This window comes from Arvicola amphibius, chromosome 4 (assembly GCF_903992535.2).
Source record: "Arvicola amphibius chromosome 4, mArvAmp1.2, whole genome shotgun sequence".
Taxonomy (NCBI): domain Eukaryota; kingdom Metazoa; phylum Chordata; class Mammalia; order Rodentia; family Cricetidae; genus Arvicola; species Arvicola amphibius.
Window position 1 is genome coordinate 154,366,974 of NC_052050.1, and position 13,269 is coordinate 154,380,242.

At 53.1% G+C, this 13,269-nt stretch overlaps 1 protein-coding gene across 10 annotated transcripts in view; it reads right to left on the reverse strand.

The window, feature by feature from the left end:
* Mcf2l (MCF.2 cell line derived transforming sequence like) overlaps positions 1-13,269 on the reverse strand; it is a 143,943-nt gene that overhangs the window by 62,717 nt on the left and 67,957 nt on the right. For 2 of the 10 annotated variants that reach the window (XM_038324923.1, XM_038324924.1), the window contains exon 1: positions 4,718-4,810. The exons of 7 other annotated variants lie outside the window; for them this stretch is intronic. In XM_038324923.1, coding sequence (XP_038180851.1) covers positions 4,718-4,790 — 73 coding nt within the window. In that variant the 5' untranslated portion in view covers positions 4,791-4,810. Of the gene's footprint in view, positions 1-4,717; positions 4,811-11,929; positions 11,951-13,269 lie in introns of those variants that run through there. One more of the 10 variants, XM_038324922.1, reaches the window with a different exon arrangement.

The following is a 13,269-nucleotide window of genomic DNA, read 5'->3' on the forward strand; positions in this document are numbered from 1 at the left end:
GAAATAATGGGCCAGGCAGTGTTTAAAAGAATACAATTTGTGTGTTATTTTGGGGCAAAAGCTAGCCAGTGGCTGGGAGCCGGGCGGTGGGAAGCCACCCGCAGCTCCACACTACAGAACGTGTTGCATGTGTTTATTTTTCAGGCTATTACTCTAACTGTATAAAGGTGTGTGGCTTTTATTTATGCTGCATTTGTTTAACTAGGTAAAGATGTGGGGCTGTTTCACCCTGCCTGCCTAAGGCACCTGATGGGTCTAGTAAAAAGTGAACAGCCAGTAGCTAGGCAGGAGAGGGATAGGTGGGCTGGTGGGCAGACAGAATTAGGAGGAGGAATCTAGGTTTGAGAGAGGAGGGGAGAGGGAGAGGGAGAGGGAGAGGGAGGGAGGGAGGGAGAGAGAGAGAGAGAGAGAGAGAGAGAGAGAGAGAGAGAGAGAGAGAGAGAGAGAGAGACCGAGACCTAGGGTCAGTCAACCAGGCAGCCACCAGGCAGCCAAATATGGAGGATGCAGGGAAGTAGGACATACAGAATAAAACATAGATGAAAAGAAACAGGTTAAATTAAGTTATAGGCTAGTGGGACAGGCATAAAACAAGGCCAAGCATTCATAACTAATAAGTTTCTCTGTCATGATTTGGGTGCTGTGAGAAAGTCTGCTACATTTGGTTTCACCTTGTCACAGTGCCTGTACTTTAAACAACTAGCTGCCAGCTGTTCAGGCCATAGCCTGGGGGGCGGGCATCCGTTCCCCAGACAATGGCTCTGCTGCTGCCGCTAAAGCAGCTTTAACTATATCTCTGTCATTCTAATAAAATGAGACTCGAAGGCTAGGGTGAAAACCTGCGAGCTCAGAAAGTTGGAGTAGCAACCGGCTATCTTCCTCTCTTTGCTGGCATCCTGGAAGCCTCTCTCCTTCCACGCCACCCCAACTAAAAAACCCATGCTATGCTCCTCCCTGCTCCTTCCTGTCAACTAGTTGCTAATCCTGCCTCTCCGAGCCCAGGTTAATTTTATTTAATTAACGCAAATGCAACACATCTTTACGTAGCTAAACTAATGCTGCACAAACATCTTTGCCTAGTTAAGTGAATATTCTGCAACGGCAGCCGGTTCTCTGCCTGGCTTTCTTTCCTCAGGGCTCTCTGGCTCACCCAGGCTGCTGAAACGACAGGGAGTCATTTTTATAGCCGAGTTGTATCCCCTTGTGTCTACAAACCACATTCTTTGCGTCTATTACCCACAGATGACACCAAGGCTGATCCACCTTGGCTGTTGTGACATCTTACTGAGCAGAGGATGTGGTTGGCACCTACGAGTGGCACAGCTGGATCATATTGTAGTTCTGTTTCTAGTGCTTTCTTTGAGGCTCACCCTCCTCATTCCCACCAGCAGTGAAGCCTTCCCTTTTCCGTACAAATCCTCTCTGCTGCCCCTAGAGACTCCACAAACATGGAGTCCAAGAGGCACCTGCTGATGCTGCTCAGGGTTTGACTGTGGTACTTTGGGTGCCGTCACTGCTATACTGACCCAGACACTCCAGCCACAGGGCAGGGGACACCGAGCCAGCCTGCAGGAGGGCATGCACTCTAGGCACAGCCTTGCCCACCACATGCGCCTGCTGCTTTTCCCTTCGGGCTTCCTGACACAAAAACAGGGATGAGAATTCTCCCCTACCGGACAGGAGGCCGCCATCTGGTGAGCACAACCTATAGGCACTGCCCAGGCCGCTGAGAGTGATATCCTTGCTCTATGAAGACATTGCCAGGTACACAGTACCTGCCATCTTGCCCTTGGTCCGCTGTGACTGACAAGAGCCAAAGCTAAAAACACCAGGGTGGTACCTGAAGTTGCGGTCTCAGGGGCTCCTTGACAGCAGGATGTGAGCCAGAGAGTGGGTGGGTACACAGGAAGCTGAGGAGAGGGGATCACCTAGGTTATGCCCTTGACCAAGGTCACCATGAGGCAGTGACACCTATACTCTATCAGCCTCTCCTTGGACTTTCCCTCCAGGATGCCAGAGACGAAGCAGAACCCAGGCAGTGACAATATTAGGATAATTCTTGCTGGTTCTTGGAGCACTCTGACCTTTCCTGTATCTCCCTGATGAGAGCCCAGATGGACCAGTGCTGGGTCTGCTGGCATGAGACACAGTCAGTGGGCATCAGGCGGTATGACCATCCTCTGAGTGACTTCCACTGTATTACTATGCTCCAGAACCAAGCCCACAAGCCAGGCATAAGTGGGGGGGGGCCTTCAAGATGGTTCCTACCCAAAGAAGGCAGAGCTGCTTAGCGAGAGGGAAGTTCCAGCCCCTGCGTCCTGCCCTTACCCATCCAGGAGACCTCATGTTGACCCTTGCAGGGCAAAGCAGAAAGAACTGGCTTCCAGATGCCACGTTTCCAAACACCCCAGTCCAAGAGTCATGGCTGTCCAGCCATGCCCACTTCTGGGCTCAGGACAGCAAGGGAAGTCTTGGAACATATCTCTGAAGGAGCAACTGGACTGGGCCTGGCACGGTGAGGTCGGCATGGGAAGAGTGCTGGGGCAAATCTTCAGTGTGTCACAGCCTGGCCAGGAGCCCACATGGCATCTCAATGGCTAACTACGCCCTGTTAGTCATGCAGTGGGTTTTCGGTGCTGATGCAGGTGGGATCAGTCCAGCCTAGTCCAAAGCTGTGGCTGAGTGATGGGCAGGTGAGCAGGAACCTTGCTCCCTTTGCACCCATTCTAAAATAACGACTTGTAGACAGGATCGCTCAGAGCCTCTCTGAGAGGGCAATGCCAAGGGCCCCATGCCACAAGCCCTGTTCTCCAGACACAGAGCAGTGTTGTGTTCCCACGGACACGGGGTTCCCCATGGCCTGGTGCTAAGAACCTCCTGGGATGGGACAGATCCCGTGCTCCTCCCCTAAATGCACAGAGGGACTTTTATCTCCTATGAAGAACTAAGGCTTCTACAAATCTAAAAACACAATTATGTCAACCTTCACCAAGACAACACACAAACAATACACTGAGGAGGTTGACCTCACCAAGGCAAAGAGTCAAGGGCTGGCCCTGCAGCAGATCATGGGCACGCACTGGGGATGATGGCTGAGGTTGATGGGGGAGGGCCAGCGCCGACTCAGAGATGACAAATAAAATCAGAGACATCAAACTGGAAAGTGAGGCAGCGACAGAGAGATACCCCGAGAGAGACAGACTCGGTGAGAGTGGCAGAGAGGTGTGGGGGTGGGGCTGGTGGGGTCACACACACCTGTGGGTCTCAGGGATTCTAGACAGGCATGGGCTCAAACATGAATTCCCATTCTCCACCAGCCACGATAACCTCAAGGTCTCCCACCCTGGCTCAGGGGCTGAGTTCTTGGTCCACCTATCGGCATTGAGTGCACAGGCACTAAGAACAAGAGATGTCCCAGAAAATGGCTTCTGGGTGCCCACAGGGGCGTGTCCACTTAGGGAAGCTGTCTGCAGCCACGAAGGCTGCGGCCGGCTGCACTCATCGCAAGCACAAGCTGTTTATCCAGAAATCTGACGAATGGTTCCTGGAAGCCAGAGACACGCATCCTAACCGTACCAAAGGCTCGCAGGGAAGACTTCTGAGTGGGTGCCAGCTTAAAACATAGCACACTGGGTGAATGCGCCAAGAATGTAAGGGGCAGCTGTAAGAATTCGGAACTCGACCTGGCTACGACACAGGCAGGATCAGCTGTGACTGTGTGTGGGCCCTTGCCGCTGACATGCCGGGGCATCCTCTGCGGGCCGCGCTGTCCCCAGTGGCTTCACTGGGGACATTTTCACTTGTTGTCACAGAGCTGAGGGCCGATTCATTAGCGGTCACAAAAATCTTTTATGGGTCGTTTATCAGTGCTTGGCAGAAATGCCAGCAGGAAATGTAATTACAACAAAATACTTCAAAAGGAGTGCCCTTCCTCTCAGAAATAACGGAGGAACTCCAAGCCGCTTCCTTTCTGCCAGGCCCCTTGTTCTCGTTTTTCCTGGGATGACTCTGCTCCCTTCCCTGGGGCCCTGTTCCTTTAGTGCCAAAGCCCAGCACCAGGCCGCTGGTACCAGCCCACAGCACCTGCCCTCCCGCGAAGGCAGAACCAGAAATGAGACTACAGAAGCCCCCAGGAAAGAGCCAGTTCACTGCCCCGGAAGGCCACGGCCATCTAGTCCTGTATCCTGCTCTCCCTTGGCTCTGGCATCAAATGGGCAGTATGGGGCTCATACCTGCCAGGTATTCCTGCTAGGAGGAAACCAAAGCTATGCCACTGGCTCTGGAGGGGCCTTTCAGTTGCCAGCCGGCATGCCCATGAAAAATCCTAAACAAAGGAGATCATTTGTTCCCAGCCTTCCGAGAAGGTGTGCAGCCACCCTTCCTCTAGAAGCAGATGGAAATGCTACTGTCCTTAAGGGATGCTCAGGCAGGGTCTGAGGGCGAGGCATCACGCCCCCCACCCTCCAGGAAGGGTGTGTTTTCTCTGTAACCTAGCCGGCCTATGCCCCACCCCCATCTGCACCCAGCTGTATGAGCCACAAGCGTAAAAAAGTCTTCAGCCACAATAGGACCGCGGCACCAGAACCACCCCAGCTGATCTTGTCCCCCACTCCATTACCACACACGTACTCACTCTGCCCCACCCCCTCCTCTTACAACACATCCATAGCAAACTCGCTCGTTCCTCGGAAAGCCGGGATACAGCACACAGACACACCTGCACTTGTCTTCAGCAGGAGCCACAGGGCTGTGACGTCCTGGGACAGCAGGGAGATGAGGCTCAAAGTCATGCTGTCGCCCTCACCACTGGTCAGGAGCCGGCGACCTGTTTGCTGGCAAGCCCGCCTGGGGCACACAAAGGAAGCCAGTGGAGCTCCATCTTGGGCTGCAGAGCGGGGACACTGCCTCCCTGGCTTTGCTGCGCAGTGCTGGCCTCTGAGTGCCACGGGCTGCGGCTGTTGCTCCTGCTCCTTGAAGGATCTCAGATTCGGATTCTGATGTCCTGATTAAGGGGCTAGAATCAGCTCACTGATCCTGCTGCAGATGATTAACTGTTGAGAGCCTGGCAGCGGCTGAGTCCTGCTGGCTGCTGAGCCAGGCAGCTTGTTGTTTGTCTGGACCCTCCCTGCAGGGGCCCTACCTCAGTCAGGTTCCATCCACAGGGACAGCCGGGTACAGGGACCTAAGCCATAGAGGCCCCAGCTTAGCCAGGTCCTATCTACCCACATAGTCTGGGGACACAGGTTTTTAACGGCTAGAGTTCCAAGCATAGACAGGTCCTGTCCATTCAGACAGCCTTTGGGTGCGAGGTATGCCCCCTACCCAGGCCGACTGTCACTCTGGATGTAACCCTTAGGCTCCTCCATTCTCCAGAGGGTAGACACTGTGGTAGTGGAGGGAAGGGCTCAGAAGTGGGCTCTCCCAGGCTCCAGGCTTGCGGGAGAGTGGGCTCATTCTTGACACCCCCTGCCTCAGTTTCCCCAGTAATGAGAAGCTCTTGCAGTGCTTTGCCAGGCTCCACCCTTCTGGACAGTTGTCACCACTCCTGTCCTGTGGCTGCAGCCACCAGGTGGTGATGAGCAGAGATATGATACCTTGGATCTCACACTTGCCCCTGAGCCTGGGTCAGAAGTCCCTCGGCAGCTCTAGCTTCTTCACACCACTTGCCCCTGTTGGGGTCCCCAGTGTTATCTACACCTAACGAATTGTCTCCTTTACCTGAGTACCCTTGCCTTTGCACTGGGACTCTGGTGGCTGGGCACATGACCCGGGAGCTTGCCCTGACAGGGCTTGCTCCACAGGCACCTGGTGCTCCTGTCTGCTACCAACAGAATGAAACGTATCTCAGGCCAACCTTGTCTGAACTCAGGCGGCCATGCCATGAGAGGCTTGGTACCACAGTGTAAATAGGTGTGCCAGGCTCACAGTCTGGGATCCACCCTCATCCTCCCCTCGTTCTGACGCTGTCCTTGCTGGGTGTCACCTGCCAGGTGAATCCTCTTGCGTCAGTCTCCTTGTTTTTCTCAGCCTCTGACATCATCTGCATCCTGGTGGAACAACCCTCTCTTCATCAGCCCATGGGGACAGGGCAATTGCTGGGGCCACCAGCGCAGATCAAGGCATGATTCCTGGCAAAGTGGATAAGCAACCACCTTTTCCCATGTCCAGCTTCCCGTTCCCCAAACTCAAGGCAGACGAGAGTACACCCCACCCCAAGTACCTACTTTGTGGAGACACATTCAGGGCTGTCAAGGTCCACCCCCATTGAGGCCACTGAAGGTCCATGGTCCCCTACTGTGCTCTAACCCAAGGACAGTGAAGGCACGGGGTGACTTCAGGTACCCACACAGCAGTAGACGCATGCGGAGCGAAAACAAAACTGTAGTTCTGAGAAACAGGCTGCTTACATAGAGAGTGATTAGTAAGCCCAGAGACAGGAGGAAGTCCAGGACTGTCCTCTGCTGAGAAGGGGCCATGTGACAGAGGGAGGTGCCTGGGGACGAAACAAGACCCATGGAGCTGGCAAGTTCCTCTTCTTGCCTGCTCTTCTCTCCCAAGCTCTCTGAGTCCCCAACCCCATGCTTGTCACAATTTAAGTGTGCACAATGACCAGGACCTGCAGGGCACACGGAAGTGTGCACAGTGACCAGGATCTGTAGGGCACATGGTAGTGTGCACAATGACCAGAATCTGCAGGGCACACGGCAGGTTCTCATCGGTCAGGGATGGACACCCCACAGAGGCCTCCTGTGTAAACTGTGAGACAGAAGGACAGGGACTGGCTGCTGTCCTGTGTCCAGGCTCAAGATGTTCTTATGGGCCTGACCACTTCACGATTTCTCTTTCTCTTTCTGGGAGAATGACTCCATCACTACACTTGCCTTTCTCGCAGGTCCTTCCCATTCCAGCTCACTGCAGGAAGTCTGACCCAAGAGCCACCAGCTATCATCTGACTGGAGCAGTGCCTGCCCTCCCTAAAACCACAGCTCACTTTCAATATGACATATAAGTGACATCCTACAATGCTAAGGCCACCTTCCTGGCCTTTTTTTTTTTTTTTTGCAGACAACGCCTGAGATACATATGCAGCCCAGCCTGCAGCAGATTCATGACCAAGCCCAAAGTCTGCGAAGTTTTGGAAGTGAGTTGAGACATTTAGTGGGGAACCCTAATGCAGGAGTACAGAGAGCAGCCTGGAACAGTAGGGGAGATCCTAATTCCATTCTGCGTCTGTAGTAAGGCACAGCCCACAGCCTTAGTAGCGTTCATGGAAAGTAGCTATGCTTTCAATGAATATGGCTTAAGAAGCCAATGGAGTTTGGGAAAGAGGCCACTGGGAAGAGGGGCTGTGTGTTCCTTTACAGAGTGCTCTGGTGCCCACTGCTATGCAGGCCCTAGGGACAAATGGAACTGAGATGCTCAAGTTTCAGCTCTACAGAAAGCGGATTCCCAGACAAGGGCGAAGCTTCTCTGAGCGTGCGCTATCTTCCCATGGGCGGCCACACTTCCTGAAGGCTGAAAGGAAACACTTGGAGAGCACATTTCAGACCCTGCACCTCTCCAGCTCCTTACCCTCGCATCTTTCTCCAAGGTCACCTTTGCTGAGGGCAGCTCCTCTCCTGCCCTGCTAGCCTATCCCTTGTGTGGATCCAAGAACTCCCTGTACTTTTCTACCTGTGTTCCACTGTGTTAGTATGCCATGAGGGTGCGGCGTGTATGTGTGAGCGACCGAGAGCCGTGTGGCTAAGATCTGGTCCCATCTTGTCTCTGCTTTGGACCCAGTGTACCCAGAGCACAGTGTACCCAGATAGGTCACTGCACCCACAGCACAGTGTACCCAGAGAGGTCACTGCACCCAGAGCGCACTGCGTGGCAGACAGGTCACTGCACCCAGAGAGCACTGGACGACAGATAGGTAACATACACTGTCCAGGCCATAGAGGAGAGTGGGAGCAGGAAGCTCAGAACCGCTGTGCACACATGTCTCTGGGAGCCTCTGCCATGCTTCCCTGTTGTCCCGAGAGGCCTGGGGATGACATGATTCCCAGGCAGCTGGTGGCTGGGCCTTGCCTTGTGCCAGCAATCATGTGCCAGCCACACACTCCTACACTCTTCCACACAGTGCTTTGTGACAGGCCCCGCAGCATCCTCCCTCACACCATGATGTGTGAGTCCTGGCTTTGTCCCCAAGCAATGATGAGCATGGTGAAGAGAAAGTGTGCTCCTTATCACGTGTGTGTTCAGGACATGCTCCAAATAGCCTTATTCAAGACTGGGGACAAGGGGCAAGGTCAAAGGGAAGAGAAGAATTTCTTGGACAGCCTCCAGGGCCAGGCCCTAGGTCTGGATGACTGGGTGGTCCTACTGATATCCTGCAGGAAGACAGAATAGACTGTGGGGGCAGTGCCTTACTTAGCCTGTGACTGCTTTCAGACTCAGGCAGACAGCTGAATCACGAGGCCCATCCTTGGAGGGTCACAGCCTGGGAAGCAGCTGAAATAGTTACAGGGAGTAACTCAGGAGTATACAGCTGAGCTACGGCCAGGAGTCAGTGAGCTGCAGGCCCCTGGCAGACGGAGGAGTTTGCCACACTTCCCAAAGACTAGGGTAGCATGACAGCTGTCATTTCACATCATTTTTCCCATCAGATGCTCCAAGATGACACGCACACTCACAGGCCACTGGTGTGAGCCTGGGCCCTGGCTTTCCGTCCTGCCATCAGGGCCGAAAACTCTGAAAGGGAGCTGTCTGCTTAAGATACACACACCATTCAGTATGCTGGGTGAAGTGGTTTTGCTGATAGGCAAGGCCCTTTCTACCTGTAACAAAGGTAATTTAAGGGCTAAGAGGTAGCTGAGGGGAAGAGTCCTTGCCTGTCTGAGTGTAGGAGTCCTTCTAGTTCCATTTTCAGTCGCACGTGTGCGTGCGCATACACACACATGCATAAACACATGCACATGCATACATACACACATGCACACACACATACAAACACGAATATATACACACACACGTACACACACGCGGATAGTCAATTTCAATAAAGTAATCTCACACTAGCTCAGAATGGAAGGGGAATCCCACATCACCTGCACACACATGCATAAACTCACACAATGCACACACACACGCATACATACATGCATGCATACACACACGCATACACATACATACACACATGAGCATGTGCACACATGCATACATATACACATGCATACACAAGCACGCACACACATGCATACACACATGTGCACGCACACACACAGGCACACACAGGAAGGTATCTGACAGGGCTCTACCTGACTCTACCTTAGGGGAACAGTGGCAAGTCAAAGCCCAGGTCCTGCAGGGACTGAAGGATCAGGGAGAAGACAGCTGCGGGAGACCCTGAGGGCTGGAGACTCGGCCTTCCCGAGGCGCTGACTTCACTGTTCATGCACAGTGGTTCTTACCCTTCCTCATGCTGCAATGCTCTAACACAGCCCCTCATGCTGTGCTGAACCCAACCATAAAATTATTTTCATTGCTACTTCATAGCTGTAATTTTGCACTGTCACAAATCACCATGTAAATATCCGATAGGCAGGCTATCTGACATGTAGCCCCCAGAGGGGCCACAACCCACAGGTTCAGAACAACTGAGTTGAAGTTTGGAAAGTACTTATCGGCTCTGAATTCACCTCTTTGCTGAGGAGAACTCTGGGTCCTGGTACAAGGGTGGTCCAGTCTCCCCCATGAAGGGATGGCTTATTTATGCGCGGAAACAGCATTATCAGCCAAATTTTAATATTTGGCACATAGTGCTTAAATATCCTATTTAAAAAAATATTTATTTCACTTTTCACTATTGCATGCATGTGTGTCTTTGTGCGGATATGTGCATGTGCATGCAGGTACCTGAGGAGGCCAGAGGTGCTAAATTCCTCACAGCTGGAGATACAGGTGATCTTAGCCACCCAGTGGGGATTGCTGGAAACCCAACTGGAGTCCTGTGTGAGAGCAGCATCTGATCTTAGCTGCTGACCATCTTCCAGCCCAGAAGTATCACACTTTAAACATACACTTTAAATGATTGACGTGGACTGGTCCAGTCTCAAAGAACTGGGACATGTGTGACCAACGACGTGGGCTCCTGCCACCAAGTTGCACCCGGCCTCCAGGTGAGGTCAGCAGGACTGAACTGCTCTGTCAGATTCCTGTCTTGGTAGCAGAGCAGTCCTTCCCTAAGGTCACCAGGGCCCCATATCCTCTAGACACTGTAGACACACCAGGGATAAACAGTCTAATGCACAGAAGTCAGAACTCTAGCAGGAAAGAAGGCAGGCGCTTTGTGGCCCTTCCTGGGAGGAGCTGGAAACCCCAGAAGACCAGCTTTTCACTCAGTGACACAGTGCAAGGAAACTGTCACAGTCAGAGGCACCAAATGCATCGAAGGAAGAGCCGATGTCACCATGGGGCAGCCTGAGGACCGTCAACACCACCAAGGCCAGGCCCACCTGGGGGTACACCTGTCTCCCCAGTACCCCTCCTGTCCGACTCCAAACAAACTCTGTCTTAGAAATAAGCACCAGTTCGGCCTCCCAGATCAGGCCTGGAGCCTGAGAACCCGGGGATCCCCACAGCCTCCCATTCCTATCCATGGCTCATCTACTGTCCCCGATTCTGAGCCTCCCGACCTTGGAATATAATCATGACACTGGGTTTAGGTTTTACTGCACTTTTGTGTACCCCTTTCTAGTGTTTTTTCACGGTTTTAAGGTTTTCCTTCCTAGAGCAGTGGTATGCCTTCCTTCAGGCCTTCGGTTACAGGGTTAGCAGCAGCAGAAGGAAGAAATCCTGCTCTGTTCATGGTAACGAACCAGCACTTTGTATTTGTGGGTCTTACAGTGTCTGTGTGGTTAATATTATCAACAGGACATGTCTGTGAGGAAGCTTCTAGATTGAGTTAGTTGGCATGGAAGACCCACCTATCTGAGGTGCTGGGGTTTCAAGAAGAATAAAAAAGAAAAAGCGAGCTGAACACCAGTGTTCATCACTTGGTTTTCCGACTGCAGATCTAAGTGACCAGCTGCCTCAAGATATTGCTGCCAGGCCCTCCCCAGATAGACTACCCCAGAGCCAAGACAAACCCTCCCTTCCTTCAGGGGTTTGCGTCAGGCATTTCATCTCCTCACAGCAACATGGAAAGTAACTAATGCAGTATCAATGAGTGTAGGTGTGGTATTTACATACAGCAGGGGCGGAAGCAGGGAGAAGTCCCAGGACCGAGACTGAGCCTGCAAACACCCAGAACCTTGGGAAAACCCACCACCAAGTCCAGACTCTGCTTCCTGAAGGCCACAGGGCAGACTCACGAGTATTAGCAAGCCCACCTATGCCTATATTGATTAGCTAAACAGGAAGAGCCACCAGGGAAACCAGAGAGACGAGCCCCAGGGAACCGAGGGCTTTGAAAATCCTGCTTGCCCTAAGCGTAGAGGAGGCCTAATGCCAGGGTCCAGTGGGCTCAGGATGCTGGGCAATGTCCACCCTCTGGGCTTCAGGGGTGGTAGCTTTGTTGGACAAGGGTGAGGTCACTGGCCCAGTACCAATGCTGTGGGCAGGGCAGCCATCTCTGGTGGACAGCTGCATCTTGCAAGCCCAGGCGACGCAGTGAGGCCAGCAGCTGTGGGCAGATATGCATCTTGGAAAGCAAACACAGGTGGGACCTAAGTCAAATAAAAGGCCACAGGAGCCAGGACCGAGAGGGTGTAGCCATGTCTATCTTCCAGGATGCTCCTGGCACACCAGGCGCTGTGGCCACAGGAACAACAGGGGTGGGCCAGGGTGATACCTCTGCTCCAGTGTCAGACAAGACTCCTTAGACAGTGCTATCAGATTCTGTACCCCTAAACCCGTCTCCATCCCAAGTCTGGAAGCCGAAGCTCACCTGCAATTAGAGGTGTCAGGATTCAGGGTGGTTCACAGAAGTCCTCTAAGTCCCCGAAAGGACCAAGTAGTCTCAGTCTCAGGGCCCACCTGAGACTACTGAAGGCAATTCCAGGCTCCAGGATGATGAGAAGTGGGGAGTTGATCTGTCCCCACCGAGAAGCTCAGGACATGATGGATTCTGGGGGCCTGTAGGGCTCACAGCTGCTGCTGCAGAGTGAGTAGGAGAAGACACAGCCAGCTACTGAACAGCTCTGTGGGAGTAGCCCAGGCTGCAGGTCATGATCCAGCACGGCCAGCTTCCTATAGCAGGCTGGATATACCTGGGATGGTGAGAGCTGATCAGTTCCACCCAGCTGTCTGGGTGTGTCTGAGGTCTGTGCTGAAGTTTCGTGGGGGTGGCAGATGAGAGGGTGAGGCCCAGGATTCCAGCCCAACGGAGCTGGGCTGTGCAGACAGAAACACAACAGCCCTGTGTTAGGCATTGTGGGCAGGTGGCTGGAAGCCTGGATTCAGTGCTGCCTGAGGCTACTCAGATCTGCATCCATGGGGGCGGGGAAGGTGTGAGGATGCAGGGAGCAGAAGGGATGGAGGACGACGGGATGCCGCGTGCACACTGAAAACATTCATCTTGTGTGCGAGGGACTCCATGGAGCGGGTGCTATCTGGCTTGGTCCCACTGCTCTGGCACATGGGGGATGGGGGCAGGAGGGCCGGAGGGAGGAGAGCAGGAAGTGAGAGATGAAGGGTTGGTGGGCATGGATGTAAGAGACAGAAATACCAAATAGGAAGGGACCATGGAGCCAGAGGGAAGGAAGCAGGAAGATGAGAAGGCACTAGGGTAGGGGATACAAGACAGAAAGAAGGGTCAGGGAGGTGGAAGGGCAGGGGGCAGGAGTGCAGAGAATGCAGCTGAGGATAATAGGACTAATAGGGGGAGGAGGAGGCCGGGGGAGGGTGGAGGTGCCGGGGCCACTCCCTTGGCATCAGCAACCCTCACAGTCAGATGAACAACAGTGTTTTTAAAAATTCCACTTATTGGGCCTGAAGAGATGTCTCAGCAGTTAAGAGCCCTGGCTACTCTTCCAAGAGAACTTGGGTTTGATTTCCAGGACCCATGTAGTGGCTCACAACAATCTATAACTCTAGTCCCAGGAGATTCGGCCTCAGTACACACCAGGCATGCATGTGGTGCACAGTCATACATGCAGGCCAAACACTCACACAGACAGAAGAAATAACTTTTCAAAAATCCCATTCTTACACTTAGTTCCCCTCTAAGCTAATGTGTTTTCCTTCTAATGCTACAGAGCAGTGCCCAAGGTGAGAAGCCCAACAAAC